Source organism: Xiphophorus couchianus, chromosome 7 (genome assembly GCF_001444195.1).
Source record: "Xiphophorus couchianus chromosome 7, X_couchianus-1.0, whole genome shotgun sequence".
In the NCBI taxonomy this organism is placed as follows: domain Eukaryota; kingdom Metazoa; phylum Chordata; class Actinopteri; order Cyprinodontiformes; family Poeciliidae; genus Xiphophorus; species Xiphophorus couchianus.
Window position 1 is genome coordinate 35,609,856 of NC_040234.1, and position 20,123 is coordinate 35,629,978.

The 20,123-nt window shown below is 39.9% G+C and overlaps 2 protein-coding genes across 5 annotated transcripts in view; both read left to right on the forward strand.

Moving 5' to 3' along the window:
- Positions 1-4,784, forward strand: part of pcbp3 (poly(rC) binding protein 3) — a 66,116-nt gene extending 61,332 nt beyond the window's left edge. For 2 of the 4 annotated variants that reach the window (XM_028024490.1, XM_028024489.1), the window contains exons 16-17: positions 1,447-1,616; positions 2,911-4,784. In XM_028024490.1, coding sequence (XP_027880291.1) covers positions 1,447-1,616; positions 2,911-2,947 — 207 coding nt within the window. In that variant the 3' untranslated portion in view covers positions 2,948-4,784. Of the gene's footprint in view, positions 1-1,446; positions 1,617-2,174 lie in introns of all 4 variants that reach the window. The other 2 variants (XM_028024487.1, XM_028024488.1) reach the window with 1 other exon arrangement.
- Positions 4,785-13,189: 8,405 nt separating this feature from the next.
- lrrc3 (leucine rich repeat containing 3) lies at positions 13,190-18,908 on the forward strand. The gene is made up of 2 exons (XM_028024492.1): positions 13,190-14,241; positions 14,868-18,908. Exon 2 carries the CDS (start codon positions 15,128-15,130, stop codon positions 15,896-15,898), a length of 771 nt encoding a protein of 256 aa, XP_027880293.1. The 5' UTR covers positions 13,190-14,241; positions 14,868-15,127; the 3' UTR covers positions 15,899-18,908.
- The last annotated feature ends 1,215 nt before the right edge of the window (positions 18,909-20,123 follow it).

Genomic DNA, 20,123 nt, shown 5'->3' on the forward strand with positions numbered 1-20,123 from the left:
AAAGTGTGTCTCTTATGATCTGTTTTAAGCACAGATCATAAGAGTTATTTCACTTAAATGGCCAAATAGCATCTCACATTAATGCACAGACATGTAACAGGATTGATGCATTGATGATCCACACAAATTAAAGAGTACCAAAACTATATTTTGCTATCTTTATTAAAATGTAATTAATAAATAAATAAACTACTTTTTTGCAAATAAGGTTTGTAAAGTAATTCTTAAGGGTGCTATCTTCATGTTTCTGTGAAAATTATAACATTTTGGTGTAAATTATTTAAATTCTGCAATATTTTGCCTAAAACCTTCTCAGTGCTGCCCTCTTTGGGTTGAACGGTGGTACTGCAGTCCAATTTTTCTATTGGTTCCAGCAGTCCAGGTTGGTTGATGTCACTCAGCCCCACGTTCCGGTATAAAACCATCTCAGACACGCCCCCTGGTGGCGACACAGAGCAGCAATAGCTAGCATACTTAGCATTGAACATAGCATTATGAAGCTAGTGTGATTGTGGACATGTGGTGGAAAGGGTCCTCTCTCTCTCTCGCTGCAGCGGTAAGAGAAAATGTCACTAGATTTACTGCTAGTCACTTTTAAAAAAAAAAAGTTTCTAAAAAATTGCAAAATATGGAGCCAAAGTTACAAATCAACAGTTTTCCGAGCAGAGGAGACAGGTTCCACTGCGTGTCCACACTGCAAATGAATCACACACTACCAATTATTGATCACCATGGCAACGATCACTAATCCACCTCCTGACTCGCCACTAGGGGGCGTGTGTCTGAGTGAGATGGTTTTAGAAACGAATGCAGGTTGTTGCTGTACCAAGCTGTAACCAATGGAAAAATTAAACTGCACTACCACTGTTCAACCCAAAGAGGGCAGCACTGAAACTGATCAAATATACACAAAAATCTCAAAATTTGCACAGAAACACAAAGATAGAACCTTATACAACCCATACAGACAGTTTATTGGCAGAGAAAATGTTAATTTAGAGATTAGAGTTTAAATAAAACGGCTGCTGTATGATGGTGTAGTTTTTACTAATGTGCAGCAAAAAAGCCAACAGTGCAACATGACTGTTAGGTGAATTGGTCTCTTTAAATTGATATTACTTTTAAGAATCCCTGAGTTTTAAAAATAATAATATTGTTTTAATCTGATATAAGCTGATGAGTAATATAATATATCACTGTCTCTTTAGACAAAACATAATCCTTCAAACTTAAACTCCTTCATCCTGTTGGCACAAAGCTGAACGTCCCCATTAGATCATCTGCTGACCGTGTCATTACTCAAACCAAAATTCCTACGATTTTAAAACCCAGATCATTACATAACCCATTACACTTCCCTTTTCATTAAACATATCAATTATTGAGTCTAAACGCTGCAAGACAGCCCAGAGGTTTTTCTTCTGACTCGTTCGTTTTCCTTCACAGCTAATAGGCTGTATTATTGGACGCCAGGGAACCAAAATAAATGAGATTCGACAGATGTCTGGGGCGCAGATCAAAATCGCCAATGCCATGGAGGGCTCATCAGAGCGGCAGATAACCATCACAGGGACCCCTGCAAACATCAGCCTGGCTCAGTACCTCATCAACGCCAGGTAACGTTTCAGCCTGACCAGCTGGGCCTCAACCGGCCCAAAAGATAAAACCAGCAAAACAGCTCTGTGTTATTCTGCTTCTTTGAAGAAAGAGAGAATCTGGTATCTCAGTAATTAGCTGCGTTTCCAGTACAAATGTGCTCAAAATTCTGTCAACGTCAAAAAACCACAATTAAAATCACACGTGAACAAGTTTTTATGTGCGATAAGTCATTAAAAAACACGTTACGCCATTATCCTCCAACCACTTCCTGTCATCTTATTCCACTTATTTCCACCAGTAGTAATATCCTTAAAATGAGTTTAAATTGTCGTATTTCCATTAAGGGACTTTATTTTTGTAATTCCAAATTGCGCAATCATCTGGCCAATGGAAACACAGCTAATGGCAACAAATGTGAGTTTTTTTCATTAGAAGTTGTTCCATTAACAATGTTTCTCCCAAAGTGTGAAAATGTACATTAGAGAAATTTCTGTCGGAGGATTTCTTAAAAGTAAGTCATGGAGGTTGACAAGTTAACCCTCCAGCTAACTGCTTTCTCACGACTCCAACGGCAGGTTCAGAGACGTGGCCGCCATGTGGAACGACCCATCGTCCATGACTACATCCTGAAGGCCGCCAAAATCTGGCTCTAGCATTAGCGCCTTGATTCTACTTTCACTGTTAGCTTGGAGCCAATACGTTCTTTGTTAAAGCCTGTTTTCTGCGTATTAGTGTAAAAAATACTTTGACATTTTGAAAAACATGCTTATCCTGCTGTTTAATGTAGATGAACTTACAATTAGTCATATATTAGCTTAGCCTCCGTTAGCATTCCCAGTTAGCTTAGCATCAGAAACATCTAAACCAGAAACATTTTGAAATAAAAATTTGTTGCAGTGATAACAAAACATTTATAATTGCCGAAATCTTGAATTGTGAAGATAAATGTTATTAAAAATGTCAAACTATATTTTAAACATTTATTTAGCATGTAGCATTTCAAAGAAGTCATTTCTGTTGCTCAGTATTATCATAGATAAAATAACAAATTATGTCATTGTATGCATGAAGTTCAAAATAAAACAAAACAATTTAAAAAGTGAATAAAAAGCTGAGCGGTTTAATGCGGTTAGATCGATGTGATGCTGCGTGGCCTCATTAGGCTTCAATACGACGTCCAGCTGATTTCACTGCAGAATAACTTTCACTCTTCAGCGAAAGTTTGTCTTTCACAGTTTTTTATTTTTATTTGTGTCCCCGCCCTCCCCGCACCACGCCCGCCTCCCATCCCTTGTTTCCCACCGTTTTCAGGCTGACCTCTGAAGTCACTGGAATGGGCTCGCTCTAGTTTCCATCCTGCTCCGCGCATCACATGACCTCTGAGTAAACGGCATTAAACGTGGTTTATCGACCTCCGTTTGACCGTTCTGCTGTTTTAAATCGATATTGTAAAGGTGTCACTCTTACCTGAAACTGTCATTTGTTTTTCTCGGAGCGCTCTGGACTCTTTTGCCTTCTTTTGTTTTTGTCGATCTACGTTTCACAAACGTTTGCTCTGACGAGTTCTTACTCATTTTCTGATGATTTTCTGATGCAATCAGTGTGCTTGCAGAAGTTATTGCCTGTTTCTCTCAGTAACGGTTTGCATGACTCAGCATTTCAGATTTATTTTAAAGTCATGTGGAAATGGAAGCTGGAACTGAATACATTTGTTAGATTTTCAAGCCGATCTTGTTTTCCATGCGACACCTGACAAAAAATTGGAAAATGAAGGTTTGTCATGTAAATGACGGCAGCAGAGAGTAACATTGGTATCCACCTGTAGCCATTTGCGTTCCTGATGCTGTAATTTTACCTCTGTGCACCTTTGGGAGAAGTCGGCTGCGTTGCGTTTGCAGGCCAGTGAAATCTCTGTGGATTTTCTTTTTGCTTCATTGGAGCTCTGAGAAATGATTTCTTACACAGATTATGTTTCTGTTCTGCATGTTTTTAACTTTGCACCACTTTCTGTTGTGAACATTGAAGCATAAATCAGTTCCCAAAAATATAAAGTGTCAGTTTCATTAGTGCCAGAGTATTTTGCTCTCCTTCGAACAAAAGCAGAATGACAAAATAGTATTTTCCAGTCAAAGCTGAATGTACAGAAGGTTTATTTTAAATGCTATGTTTTAACTGGTTTGTTTGTATTTTAGTATAATGTGGCTTAAAAAATACATTGGAGAAACTGATAAGCTTGATTATTGATCTATAAGGTAAAATATTGATATCCATCCATGGATCTCCAGCAGTTATTAAACCTTCACAGAACCACATTCTCACTAAATCCAGCCGCCATCTTGGAACATTTTGATGCATCCGACACCTGAATCAAATGAATGCTTTGCAGAACCAGCTAAAATACAAAGGAGCTAATTTAGTCTTTAATTTCAGATGTTGCAGTCAAAGACTGGAGTTGCCAACACCTGATTTAAATTCAGTGGTGGGTACCGCTAGCTAAAAGTTAGCTATCCAAAAGAACTAATCATAAACATTAGTTCCTCTAACGCCAACACACTACAACAATACAGTATTCGGTGGAAGCTAATGCTAAAGCGCTAACAGACACATTGCTCCTGTATGTTTTTGTTTGAAATAAATTTAGTAAGGAGAGAAAAAAAGGAGAAAATGTGACAAACCTGCTTCTAAATAAAAGCATGAATATGAAAATTTGTTAACATGTAATTTTATCTAGAAAAACAGATGCAGGGGAAGCTAAGTGTGCTAAACGTTTTCAATGTTAGCTGTAGCGCTAAATGAAGAGCTAGCTCTCCCGTTAGCAGAAATGTGCCCACCACTGCTGGCTGATGATTCTCCATCTTGTTGCCAGTCACTTTTATCCCTGATCATCCAATATGTTTGTCATATTCCTGTATTTGGTTTCACTCACATCTTGGTTTCTGTGCAAAAGGAGCAAAAATAATATGAATATGAAGTGATTTTTGAAGGTAATGATCTGTAATATGATGATTATGTTTTTGATCATTAAGATCTCAGATTTCTTATGTATTCAGTTTGTCTGTAGCGTTTTGTAAAGGAGAGATGATAAGAATAAAAACTGTTTGTTCTTTTCCTCCTTTGACTCAAACTGTGTTCATTATAACTTTCTTTGTTCTTAAATAAAAAAATAAATCCTTCAGATAATGAAACCTTTGATATTGTTCCTCTCTTTTCACCGGTTTGTCGTAGAATCCACCGTTATGTCTTATGAAACAAAGACAGAGCCAGGCAGGCTCTCTGCTCATCAAACATATTGATTAACAGATTATAATCAGTGAGCAGCTCAAGAAAAGCAGAAGTTTCATCAGTTTGCAGCTCTGGAGTGTGTGTTGGTGTGTGTCAGCAATGACCTTACACTCCGGGAAAGGTCAAGGTCATTTCCTGATTATTAAAGAGAGGAAACATTTCAGACAGCTGCCAATCTGCCCTGGAGTCCCAGCAGAGAACGCTCAGAGAAATGGCCAAGTTAGCAGGTTAAAGGTCACGACCGGGTCACTGAACAGGTGTGGTGGTTTGGAAGGGCTGAAGAAGAAAGTCTGACATCTTTAATCATAAACGTTAGTTCTGGTAATGCTAACGCACTGTACGAACCAAGCATTTAAGAGAAGCTAACATGGCATGTTAGCAATAGCGAAGCTAATACTGAAGCGCTACATGAACATGGTATACAGCAGAAGCTATTGCTGAAAAGCTATACAAGATAGCATTGCATATAGTGGAAGCTAATGCTAATGTGCTACAGAAACATGGCATTTAGCAGAAGCTGTCCAGCAGAGCAACATGCGCTACAACAGTATTTCGCCCTCAACAGGGTCAAACCTGCTAATACTCACCTAACTTTGCGCTTTGGCTCAAAGAATCAATTTGCCAAGTAAATAAATTGAAGCCAAGTAAATTAGTGCTTCAGAATTTAAAATCATTTTCAAACCCAGTCCAGTACTGACAGGTGTGATTATTTCTTACCATGACTGTAGATGTACTCATTAACTCCATAAATATTTTGAATAAAAATCCCCATTTTGTTTCGTTCTGTCACATTTAGAGCAGCAGAAGAAGAAATGGCCAGCTATCCTCTTTGTTTAGCGGCCATTTCTCCAGACGGATACAAATCCAGGATGAACATTGAATCCATCTGATATTAAGATAAATTTAAATCTCTGCATTTCAAACTCCAGACAAACTTTGTAAGCCGTTCAGAGGGAGAGAAACCTTTGTGCTGTTTCAGAGAAATGATCCGCCTAAATGTTCCCAGCAGCTCTGCAGTCGACTCTCAGCAGACATTTGCTTTATTTGAACTTCTCAGGTTTACACTTCGGTGTTTTAGGTTTTAAACTAACTAACAGATTTTATTTCCCAGAACAGCTTTTCAGCATGATGCAACAAGCAGCAATGTCCCAACAAAAGGTACAAAAACTGAACTGTTCTGTTCCTAAGAATCGCTTAAATTCGCAGACGAGCTGAAAGTCTAATTTTGTGCCAAACAAAGAAAAATACTTCCTGTAGACTTCTGTGCAAAAGTCTTAAATCACCTCTACTCTCGTCAACTTTCTCTCCATTCAGTTCTTCTTTCTGACCGTTACAACATATTGAGCACATTTTACTGAGAATAAGAGAAGCTAATTATTGAAATAAGTACATATACCTGTCTGGTATTAAAATTTCTTCAGCGACTGAAAAATGTGAGACAAAAAAGAGAAACCTTTTCTCCCAGTGAAAACCATCAACAGGTAGTTTAGTTTAATAAAATAAGCATGGGAGCATTTCTGATAATAGGTAAAAGGCTAATTAGTCCTGTAGCATTTTGCTAACTTTGAAAACATTTAGCACACTTAGCTTCCCCTAAATTAATTTGTCTAAATAAATTCTAATGCGCTAATTTACTTGGCTGTTTTGAAAACATTCGGTTGAACAATGTTTGACGTGTTGAAGTTTCCTCCCTCGTCTTCTTTAGCATTAGCTGCAGCTAAACAAAATGTTCATGTAGCGTTTTACCATTTTGACTAACTTTGAAAATGATTATAGAGAACATAGCGTCCTATAAATGATTTTTAAATCAAAAGAATAATTTACTTGGTTGCTTGTTAGTACTTCTTCAAGCATTTTATCTTCATGCTCTTATTTTGAAGTGGATGAAGACTTTACACAGCAGTTCAATTTCCTCTCCTTATGTTTTCTCAGCCCCTGAACCTCTATATCAACTTCAAAATAAAACGTACAGGAATAAAATAAAACTGACAGCAGAGAACAAAATATAAACTTGAATACAATATCCAAACACGTTTAAGTTATAGAATCAAAATTAAATTAGTGCTTGAGGATTTTATCGTTTTCTTTCCAACAACTTATTTTGTGCAGGGAAATAAATCAGTAAACAAGAAAAAAAAAAGTATCAATAATTCAGATCTGGTTTAAGAGACGAGCAAAAATGATACAATAAAAAATCCAAGTAAATTAGGGCATCAGAATTAGCACCAAGCTAATTTAGGGGAAGTTTAGTGAGAAAAACATTTTCAAAATTAGCAAAAACGCTACATGAAAAATTTGCTGAGAAAATTTGCCGAGTTCAGGCTAAGAAAATGTCTGTCTGGACTTTCCAGCCGTTTTTGGTTTTCTTGTAAATAAGACTGCATTTTTCCACATTTAGCACAAGTGTAAAGGCTCCTAACGACCACCATTTATTTATATTACACACAGTCTGGTGTAAATTTGTCTCTTGGACAATTATCAACTGTTGTCGAAAACATCGCCCCCCCGGTTGATGGACGAGCAGCTGCTGACGGTGTTTGGAGTTCGTGACGCCGGTTGAATTTAGTCGGCAGGTAAAAACCTGGAAGTCCTTTCACCTTCTCCTCCTGCTTGTTCCTTAATGAGTCTCTGCTGCCGTCGGCGCAGACGAATGACCCGTCAGCTGCTTCTGGTCAAGTCAGTCCCCCGTCACCCACTTACTCACTCCAGTGGATCGCCGTGGATTTCCTCCTGAAGAGTGGAGCCTTTGGTTCACATCGATTCATCACAATTACACGTGTTTACTGTATCAGTGCCCAGGGGCGCGGCGAGTTAGCAGCTAATGACATCTACAGGACGGGGCAGGGGACGGGACGGTTATTTCTCCAGGTCCGTTTGGGTCAGACGGGACTGCTTGGTTTTAACAAGATGCATAAGAAAGAAAAGCAGATGTACAGAGCAATTTATTCTCATTCAGTTCACTGCTGTGGTTAACACTTTAAAGCTTTTCACTTAAATACTGAGTGACTGTGGCTCTTTGGTAGAGTAGTCGTCTTGCGATCGGATGGTTGTAGGTTCGATCCCAGCTTCCTCCTGCCACTTGTCGATGTGCCTGTGGGCAAGGCACTTAACCCCAAATTGCCTACCAATTGCCTGCGTGTCGGTGTATAAATGTGTGTGTTTGTGAGTGCGACTGGGTGAATGTGTCTCTAGTGTAAAGTGCTTTGAGTGGTCAAAATGCGCTATATACGTTCAGTCCGTTTACGGAATAATGAGTTCGGACCTTGTGTAATGCTGGGTCAGAATAATGAGCTAATCTCCCAGATTAAATATTAGGGTTATTTTAACGGTGAACATATCTCTGATGACAGTTTTTAGACTTCTTTGATTCTTTGGATTCAGATTAAATCTCCCTCCAGCCAACAGTAGCAAGTACTGCTAGCTAAAAAGATATTTGCTAATCATTAGCATCGGTTCTTCTAATGCTAAAGTGTTAAACTGATATAGTATTTAGTGAAAGGTAATGCTTAAGAACCAAGTCTAAAAAGTGCAATTTAATTTTGAAATTATACTTCAAATTTTCTACAAATGTATAAATATTGTACTTGTGTTTAAGGCTTGTCTCTACTGTCTTATTTTGTTGCTGTACTTTTATAGTGGGGAAAAAAAAGGAAAGAGAACCGCTGTTAAAAAGTCTTCACCCCCTTCAAAATAAGAGTCTGAAAATAAACTCTACCTACTCAAAGGATTTTTAAGTCAAACCAAAACTTCAACACAAATTACTCAACTAAATGTTTAGTACTTATAGGAAAAAGTTAAGCTGGGGAAGCTAAATGCGCTAACGCGCTAAGACCGCTTCACAATCATGAACTGTCTGTGCTGACCTCACGTAAAATCCCAATAATACCAAGTTAAGGTTGGAAAGTGATGAAAAGTTCAGACTGTGTGAATACCTGCATGCACATGAGCAAACTTTCAGAAATACAACATAATTATTGATTTTATTGTTTTTTTATGGCTACAGACGAAATAAAACAGCTTCAGCTCTCAGAGTCCAACCATGTGTGAAACAAAAGTTTCCAAATCAACTTTCTTTTATCAAAAACTCCTGCTAGGAAGTAATTTCCCCCCGGGGTGGATTCATTTCCTCCCTAGCAGGCCCTGCGGTTCAGTTTCCGCGCAGAAGGCAAGCAGCAGAGAATAAAGTACAAACTGGATACATTTAGTAAAAATTCAATAAATTACACGTTTGGCTCGTCAGTGTCTGAATGGACCGTTGAAGAGGCAAGAGAACAGCTTAAATGGAAATCTGGAATCATTAAAATCCCTGAAATTCCAGGAAAAACGTCTTGTTTTTTTCAAACCTTCAATTAAAAAGCTTTTTCATTTTGAAGGCTGTCATCAGAACCCTGCCGAGGAGACATTTATTCTGAGGTCGAAACGTCTGCAGGAGGCATGAATTTGACGACAATGAGGTCATGATGGAGGTATCGATGCTGGCGGTTTGTTTTGGAGCGTCTTCGTTTCGGGGGAAGGTTGCCGCTTGTTTAGCTCAGGGATTATCTCGACTTATTTAGCCGCAGTGAATGTGCCGCTAAATGCAATCAGGGACTTTGGGAGGGCAATCAGGAGCTGCTCGAAACCGGGGCATCTTTAACCACCATTAAAGATTTGGTTAGGGCTGATGGTCACAAGGTGACCGCCACACACACCCACACACACACACACACACACACACACACACACACACACACACACACACACACACACACACACACACACCCACACACACTCCTAAAAGAGGGATGCGGTTAATTTGGACAAAGGTTTTCCACCCCTGTGGTTTGGTCTCATTCGCGCTCCCTCCCCCTCCAGCTGAAAGTCAGTGACAGCTAATTACCAGCAGCAGAAGAAGAAAGAGGAGGAGAGGAAGCGCTTGGACTGTTTTTCCCTCCAGGAAGCTTTTGGTAAAAATGTTAAGTTTTATTTCTGAAACAGATTCAGGAATCAGAATCTGAATGTGTCTAAATACATTCAGACCCAAAGCTCACGTTCCCACAGCAGGCCTTGATGCTCTATTTAGATTTTCTTTGCTGATCTACATCTGTTATAACTAGATGTCTTAAAAAAATTAAAGACATCCAGAAATCCCGGAGAACCATTGATCCAGATCGCAGGAAGATCAAAAACACAGAAAATAAAAGTATATGGTGGTGTAGTTAAATAAAACTGACGAAATAATAAAAACTGAAATTGAGAAAACATTTTAACTGAAATGAAAATGGTTATTAATGGGGAAAACAATAACAAACTAAATCATTCTTTCGCTTCAGAAAGAGCAGGAGCTTCTTAAAGAAACAGAGACCCAATTTCAAGAGGTTAAATTACAAAGTCAAATTTCTTTGATATGCAACATTTTTACAGCTGAAGGCAACAGTTACTTTATAAAACAACACTGTGGGCCTGGGAGACACATAATCCCATTTTAACTTATAGACAGTATAAATAGACAGTAACAATGAAATAAAACTTAGTGACAAACTCAAAACCTTAAAGGCTTTCTCCCTTTAGTTTCTACCCATGAGTTTGTACTTTTACTACAACAGGAGTGTAAATACGCAGTAATGGGATTTAGCCTCGTTAGCTTCGTCTGACTGGATTAGAAACCTAAAGCCTAAAGTTTCTCTCTGCCTTCTTTCTCCTCTGGTCGAGAATGAAGCTCTTTCTGTCGTTAAACCCTCTGCTGTACGGCGCATGATTTCCCGCAGCTTGGACTTCACGCAGAAGTGAAGGGAGCTTCATTATCCACGCCGGGAAATTCATTCTGCTCACTGCACAGCAGCAGCACTTCTTCCCCTCGACTGTGTGCAGCTGATAAATTCAAACAATCACACCTTCTTATCTGAACACTTGCATTCTCATTCCAGCGACACGAGAACGACTGAAAGATGCAAACTGTGAGAGGGCGACACCATCTTCCATCAGATTAGAGCGAGGCGATACGGTCCGCTGCTCTTCGTCACAAACGGACGGGAATTTGGCACCAATATACCTCCATAAAGGCCTCAGCACACCTGGAGTATGTAGTCAGATAATTGGGACCAATATTTATGGGTGAAAATAAACTTTTTTACTTCATATTTTACTATATTTCCAGCTTGAAGTTCAGTAAATCTGGTTCTGTTTTTTGTTTCCTGTTGTCCACTAGGAGGCAGTGCAGTTACTCAACATCCAACTAGTTTACAAACTAAATTAACTACAGCTGTATAGGTTTAGCTAACCAAACACTTAGTTAGCTCAAAATTAAATATATTTTGTTTAACTAACTTTAGCTAACTATAATTGGCTAAACATATTTAGCTAACTAAATATATGTAGCTATATTCAATTAGCTAATCTAAATATTTAAATATTTGATCAACTCTGAGCTAACTGAATATTTATCTATCTCAAAGATAAATATATTAGCTAAATATATTTAAATACTAGCTAAATATGTCTACTTAGATATATTAGCTAAATATATCTAGTTAGATATATTTGGCTAATATTTAATTAAATATCAGTATTTAATTGGCTGATAAAACAAATCAAAACTAGCTCAATTTAAATATGACACTATCTAAAGCTGCTCCAATTAGCAAGTTTCTCAGGTACGAAGCCGCCATAAAGCAGATAAACCTGATATAATCCAGCAAATAGACAGAGCCATTTGCAGCTTTTAGACGGTGAAACTGGAGTAAGAATAATTTCTGCATCTGGTAATAAACTCCCTGTCAGTTTTTAATAATAATAAAAACCATCTATAAAAATGTGATACACCAGCAACCTGCAGCTCCCACAAACCTGAAATGTGTTGCATAATTTCCCCAAATTAAGTCTGGGGAGTTGAGAACAATCCATCATGTCGGCCGGATCACCAGAACCTCTGAGGCGGGCCTGGACCAGTGAAAAGCCCTGGAGCTGAAGCGACACCTGGATGCTGGGAACCGCTGACCTACATTGGATTTACATGAGGGGATTGCAAACGGAAGAGCTCATTTTGCTCCTTTTCTTTCGTCTGGGAAGGTCATCTGAAGGACTTCCTGCTAAAACATTTTCTGAAAACTGTTTAAGAATCAATTCAACAGATCTGCTGCGTTTTGTTTCCGATGCTCGGATGTAAAAAAAACGAGTTGTGCAGCAGAAAGCTGGTCTGAAAACAGACAAAACCTACTCTGCTTGGAAGCCAGATTTAAATGTGTCTGTGTGCCGAAAACCAAAATCCTATCCTGAGCTTTAGAGAACAAACTTCAAAATAAGAGCATGAATATAAACGGCTAACAGTCAACAACTAAAATTTCAGCAGAGATGTCAAACTTTATTCAACTGAAAGTTTACAAAGCAGAGCTCTAGATCTATTAAAGGGCAAGCTAACTGCGTTAACTGCTTTTCCATAAACGCTAAGGTGCTAAATAAAAAATTTGCTTTGATATTAGTAAATAGTTTTCACCAAAGCCCAAAGGACACGAGTAAAAGCAAAGAATAAAAATAGAAAGTTACTTTCAGAGAGTAATAGAAGTTAATTTGTGTTGAGCTCAAAAAATTTCCTTTTTTCACAAATACGATAATCATGAATATCTAAACATTCCTTAATGAAGACCTGAATTAGTGTCTTAATTTTTAAGCTAACATGTTCAAAGTTAACAAAAATGCTAAATGAGAAATTAGCACCGCTATTAGCGGGCGAGAACTCGAGCAAGCTTTTTTACCAAATACTTTCTTACACTTACTGAAGAGCCGGATAATAAATCAATAATCTATAATTGAGAGACTTGTGATCAATGTCCAGAGAAAACATTTTCAATAATTTCATTTAACTCCGATCCAGAACCGCACGGCATTCTGGGGATGATCTCAATTTGAGCACATCTAGGTTGGAGGAATCAACTCCCGCACTCTTTGGTTGCCTAGCAACGGCCTGCTGAGTAACGTTTGAAGTTTCGAGTTCCCCCACTGCGCCTCATAAAAATAAAAACAATGCTGTGGAGAGAAAACCGGCTAAAACAGGAAAGGTCACGACACCAGTTTGACAGAATTTCAAATATTTAAAAATTTAACAATAATTATCGAAAGATATGAAACCATTATATCTATATATTCAGCCATATCGTCCTGCCAAAACTTCATCATCTGTTCCATCTCCAGTTCTTTCTCTCTGCTCAGTCAAACCAACCAAACCCTTTGAAAATCCTGTTCCCCTCCTGGCCTGTGGGGGTGCTGCACCAAGAACCACTGAAGGAAACAGCACTAAAACTGACACTGAGAGCAACTAAATAAAAACAACAATAGAGTGGCGTCAGATTTTAGTGGTTGGAAGATTTCTCTTTGGTCTTTGGGAAACAGTCATTTCTCCTGCTAGCGCTAAGCTAGTGCATTTGTTTAGGCTGTATTTACCCAGAATGCCCTGTGGCGTAGTCCACTTCCTGCTTTTGGAGCGGTCTCTGGTCCTCTTGGTGTTCTCGAACCGCACCAGAGTCTAATTCAACCGAACTGAGCTGAGGTTTGTAGAGTTTGATTAGCATTCAGACCTTTTCAAAAGAACCAGACTTTCTAGACAAACGGACTGGCGTTGCATTAAAGAGGAATGAAAGGTGGGAATTCACTCTTAATATGTTCAATGGGAGAATCCAGGTCTTCATTGGAGGAACTTTGAATTTCCAGGTCATGTTTGTGTTCTACCATAACCAGTTATTTTTATTCCAGATCCAGTGTCACATGTTTCTAATCTCTTACTGTGTCATTCCCATCACTTCTGCCCTCTAGTGGTCAGCCTACATGTGGCAACCTATTGCAAATCACATCCATCCCCATCTCTAGTTTGCATATTGAGTAAATTACATCCAAAGTGGACAGTTCCTGCATGGTGATGAGCTGATTTCAGTTTTCATGTGAAACTGTTCAAAAAAGAAATCAGCTGCTAACATGAAGGCTGACATCTTGATGCTCTCCTCTCAGAGCAGCTGGAATAATCAATAACTCACCGCATACCTAATCTTTCAAAATCTAACCATCAGTTTAAAGAAGTTGGCGCCACAGAAGCTGCTCGGCGATCCTGGCGCTCCAGTTTCCCTCTGAGTGGGGATAATTGGAGGAGGAGGAGGAGACAGAGAGGGAGGTGCAGCAGGCAGACGGGAGGCGGACGGCAGCCCAGTCTGCGCTCAGTTCAGGGAGACGAAGCTCCGCGTTCACCTGCTCCATCTTTCAACAAGTGAAAACGTGAGAAACAGATTTCCTCCACAACAAACGGCGAAACTCATCCTGCCTCTTTCCACCTGAGTTGGAAAAACCAGAGGAACTCCAAACATTTCCGTCAAGAAGGAGAAGCTTCAACTCGTTTCGGTGAGCAACTTTAGACGATCTTCAATTATTTTAGAAACGTTTTACTTCCTAGAAATGATTCCTGAATCTTAAAACTGAATGAAGTTAACATCAAACTGATGAGATTTTAGTGTTTTACCTCCTGCAGAGTCAGAATAACAGCAGCAGGACGCCTCCCTCCTGTTAGAAACCTTAAAGTAGGAGCCATTATGTGCGGTTTGGATGAGGAGATCCTCAGCGGATGACCTCAGACTCAGCCGGGGTTCATAGTGAGAGCCGCTCCTGGAGGACAGATGGAGTAAATTTAGAGTCTCTGGCTATTCTTATCCGGGAGGTGGCGGTCCTGAAGAGACGGGAGCACTGCAGGAAGAGGAGACGCTCCCTCCTTTCTGTCCAGCTGTGAAATCACGTAATTAAAACTGAAGCGAGACATTATGCCCGGCCTAATTGAATGAGAAAACGCAGGTGATGACCTGCATGTAAGTCCGCCTGCTGCTTTATGAGATTTGGACGAAAGGATTCATTCTCCTTAATCACATTATCCATTTTGTAAGCACTGTGGGGATGCTATTAACTCTGCAGACTGAAAAAAACAACACAGGAGTTGAGTCTGGATTTAAATAATAACAGTTTTGTTTTCTTTCCAGAACATGACATGATGTTTGGAATCCGCCGTTTTTCCTGGTGTTAATCTGGAGATTACAGCTTTCCACTGGAATATGTTCTGGATGAAACATGCATCAAAAGACTGTTTAGGATCGATTTTAATGGATTATCTCAAGATAAGATTCCACGTTTCCACAAATGAACTGCTAATTTTGTCTTACTAAAGTCTGATGAGGGAGACAATCAGGCTGGACGATGAAGTCTTCTGCCTGACAGGACGTTGTGGAAGTTCCTGCTGAGTATGCAGGACGTTGCGAGGCCTCGGATGTTTGGCTTCGCCCTGCTGTGGGGCGTGATTCTCCTACATAACGCGTCCGTGACGGCGTGTCCCTCCAGCTGCCACTGCATGGAGAAGAACGGCTTGACGGTGGTCCAATGCATGTCTCGCAACCTGGAGAGGATCCCCGCTGACCTTCCCAGGGACACAGTCGTCCTGCTGTTGGCAGCCAACCACATCACCCACATTCCCAACCACGCCTTCAGAGAGCTGCACTACCTGCAGGAGCTGGACCTGTCCAACAACGACATCGAGACGGTGGACATGGGCGCGTTCCTGGGCGTCTCCGACAGCCTCTTGGTGCTGGATCTATCCAACAATCACATCCAGAGCGTCCCCAAGGAGGCGTTCGCCCGCCTGCGGGCTAAAATCAGCCTCTCCAACAACCCGTGGCACTGCGAGTGCACGCTGCAGGAGGTGCTGCGGGAGCTGCGGCTGGACCCAGAGACGGTCAACGAGGTGATCTGCCACACGGCGGTGCAGGAGGAGTACGCCGGCAAGCCGGTCATCCAGGTGCTGGACTCAGGGATCAACTTCTGCAACTTCCACCACAAGACGACCGACGTGGCCATGTTCGTCACCATGTTCGGCTGGTTCACCATGGTGATCGCGTACGTGATCTACTACGTCAGACACAACCAGGAGGACGCCAGGAGGCACCTGGAGTACCTCAAGTCACTGCCCAGCAACTCTCAGATCAGCAAGGACTTTGACACCATCAGTACGGTTCTTTAACAGGAGACGAGTGCGACGGCTGGAGGAAGCGTTTAGATACGCCACAATGTACGCAGAGTCCTGGTAGGGTCACCACGAACCTTCACCATGGAACAAAAGCTTTTCTGATTGGCTGAGTATTCCGACATTTTCTACCAGTCATAACAACGGCTCATAATTTCTGTTTGCAAACACAACATTCAAAACTACAGATTATTTTACTTGGGTTACATTAACAATCTACTTTGACTCTTGGTGGAGGGAAAAGCCAGAATCAATCTCACAACCTTTGAGTGGAGGACTTTTCCCCGAGTGGCCACAGTTTTAAAACAAATCAGTTAATACAGGCTGTTGTCACACCTGAAGGTCCAGTAGACTCTGTTAGGAACCAAAACCGAAACATCTACTCCATCTCCACCTGCTGTGGTTCTCTTTCTCTCTGCTCTGAGTCAAACCAACCAAACAAAGATTACAGCAAAAGACTTGGGAAATTTATTGTAAATACAATAGATAGTTGTGTTTTAGCTAACTCCGAAAGATGCTAATGCTTTAAAAACCAACATTTTTTGATATTTATCAGCTCTTATTCTGAAATATGAGAATTCATCTCTGATTTCTAAACCAAGTTCAACTAAAACCTCTATGCCATAACAGGTGGAGAAGAGAAGCACAAAATAAGGCAGGCCTGTTAAACCTTCTCATCAGTTATGATGTATTTTTACTGAACAGGTTTCTGTTGATGCTTTGATGTGATTGAATCGTGAAAGTGGAGGGGAAGGCCGGAGTCTCCTGGTCGCTTTGCTGCGGCTGATTTATGCCGCAGATGTCCCAAAGTCAAGGTGAAGACGATTTTATGAGCTACGCGCTAATTTATGAAGCCGCTCCAGATGCTAGCATAAAATAGCAAAGCTTCAAATAAACTGCAGAGCTCTTAGAAAGGATGCTCCTTATGTCCCGTTGGAGCCAACAGATCATTTACAAAAGGAAAAGTTTCCAGATTTTTTATTCTTTTTAATGCACTTTGAAATCATTAAGATTTTTGGAGCCCATCGTTGGGTTTAGAGTAAATCCTAAACTTCTCAGAAACGTCTTTACCAGGCTGGGATTTGACTTTTTAATGCTTTAATATGTGATAATATATACGAACGCTCTCCACAGCCTTGGACGTTTCCAAATATTTGAACCTGCTTAATTCCTGCATATCAAATATGTTGGACTTTTTGGACTTGGTGCATAAATTACAAGCAAACAGCTGCTGATCTGGACAACAGGAAGACATTATGGTTCTTTTACAGCTGCTGCACTTTATCCACCTAATACCCCATTTTTTATTTTTTTTACTGCCAATATTCTGTGTCCTTGTAAAGATTAACGCGTTTTTAGCTGCTGTTTTCTTTCCATAAAGTGGAAATATGTTTATTTAAACAAAAATATGATTTGGAGTCTATTGAAAAGGAAGGATTTATTTGTTGTAGCTGCAGCGATGAGCAGATGTTTGGATCTGAGCTGTTAATTTTATCACATTGTAAATAAACTGATTTAGGAAAATGCCAGAAGCTGGAAATCAAAATAATGTGATTCTGGTCGCCTCACCTGCTGCTTGTTTGGCTGCAGAAGTTAAAATGTTCATGTAGAGTCCAGAAATGCTTCAACATTCACTCTACGGAGTACTCATCCTGCCAAAATTAGCAATAAAATGGAAATAAATAAATGTCTTGAAGAAATAATTAACAGTCCCTGAAGAGTGAATTTTTCCCCAAAGCGAAACACTTTCAAATATTAAAAACCATGAAAAAAACAGCAGAGAAAAAAACAGAATCAACTACAGCATTATTAGAACCAGGTTAAAATGAAAAAAGATCAAATAGAAACAATATTAAAACTATGCTAAATCAAATTCAGAAATAAAATAAAACCACAGAGAACAAGAGATTAACAAATACAAACAAATTTTGACATAATTTGACATGCAAATTATGTCAAAATTTCATTTTTGCTCCAGGCTTGTGGTTTTCCAAGCGAAGATCTAATTTGAAATGAAGTTAGCGCTTTAGCATTAGTAGCTAGTGCTACTATTTAGCACACTAATGCTAAAGGTTTAGCTCTGTAGCATTAGCGGGACAAATGTTTTTGATCACTGCTTCATGATCTTTGAATATAAGTTAGCTCGTTAGCATTAGCTAAATACCATGTGCTTTAGAGCACATTAGTTGCTAACGCAGAATGTTTATGATTGATGCTCTTTTCCTGGAAGGTTTTCTCTGATTTGTGGCAAACAGATTTTTATCTTAAGTCCAAATAATTCAGTTTTAGACTAATTTGTCCAAAGAATTTATTTAAATAAATTCTGATTCTTGTCTCAAATTTTGCTCCGACTTTCATGTTTTACTTGAAAAATTGTTTCCTCCTTCCATGTCATTTTCTTTAGTTTGAATTGTTTGGTTATATTACTGAAATATTTCAATATTGTTGAAATTGAAAGTTAAGTTAGGAAAAATTCAGTACAAATAAAAACAGAGAATATCAAAGTTGGTTTATGATATGATGAATAAACTCCAGCTCCAAACATAAATTCAAACTAATCATCATTTTTGATATTTTTGCCACGTTTGGCCTGGGAGTAGATGTGACTTTGGTGTTTTTTGAGGCCATATGTTGGAGTTAATTGTGAATAAGTGCCTATCCTGTGGGATTTCTGCACCGCAGCACTGTGCACTACGACTGGCAGCCGGGTGTCTGTCTGTCCACTGCAGCCATCAGAGGCGGAAAACGTCTTTAAACGTCGATGTTTCGTGTTTTTTGTGCCCTAACTGTACCTGCTGTCGTGTGCCAACCTACGCAGTCGTTTAAATAAATGCAAACTAATAATTTAAGACAAATCCACACTAATTTCACTTACTGTATTCCGTCTGTCAGTCTGTGCAGTTTTAACAGAGTCATGTTACATATTTTATGTTTTTCTCTGTTAATTTGTAATTTGCTGTCTTTGGATACTTTGTTATGTATGTTATAAAGTAAATTGACGTCTGTTGTTGCGCAACACCCCCCCCCTCCTTTCTGTCTCTACTCTCTCACTCTCGTACTTCCTCTTCTGAGAGGGGAGATGTGCTACCAGCTCTCCGTCTAACAGGTACGTTGAGTTTCCTAAATCTGCTGGGATTTACCCTGTCCAGAACTGAAGTAAACTCTGTTTAAGCTGGTTTCGAGAAACGATTCGCCTGGTTATCTGACGGCCTACATCCAGGTGTCCCACCCTTCTTCCCCCTGTGAATTAGCCAGACTGAGCAGCCTACAGCCAACTAGTTTCACAGAGCACACCTGTTAACGGTCGCTCGTTCTCTATTTTACAACTTGCATTTGTTATTGAACCAGGTAGGTTTTAGTGACTCGGTCGAGTCCCAAGGATGATGTTTTAAATATGGGCTACCAGCAACCTAAAAACATTTTCCACCTCTTCCTCTCCAGAATCAAACATCACAGCTATTTTACAACCATCAAAGAACTTTAAGGTGACTCATTAACTGAATGTCCACAACATCTTTAGATTTTCTTTATGCTAAATATTTTATTAGTAAGGCATTTTTGCAAGGGTCAGTACAGCTTAATTCAGTAGCAGAAATAATCAAATAAGTAAAATCAGTCATCTAGTCTATCTTTCCCTACTGCTGATACTGAGAACTAAAAAAGGGAACCTTTGAGAGAGACGGACGGAGTTTGGCGTTTCGAACCCCAGACCTGGCACGACGACGAAGAAGGTGTTGCAACAGGAGGAAGATGTTGATCGATGAAGGCCAGGATCTCCGCAGGTCTGATGAGCCTCCTCTCCGCATGGATGCTGAGGTCACACAGGACTTGGTGCTGGCAGGAAAAAAGGCACCAGTTCTTCTTCCTTGTCTTTGTCTTCATCTTTGTCTTTGGGGTCAGAACCCAGCCGATGAGAGAAGTGCGATTCGAAGCCACAGATTGTGGGCCTGACGGGTTGGTCTCCATGAGCAGGACAGTCTCCGGCTCCGTGGCCCCGGCTCTTCTTCAGCTGCAGAGTTCTTTGTCCATCTCGATCTTGGCTCGAAGCTGCCCGGAGGATCCAACGAACGGTTCCTCTTTTGCACCCACCTTATATAGGGTTCATCTGTCTGCTTAGACAGATGATCTCATATCCATCACTGTCTTAAGAGACATTTCCTGATGTCTGTGCCAATGTCTCAGGGCTGCTCAACCTCCTGTTTCCATATAAGGTGCTGATCAT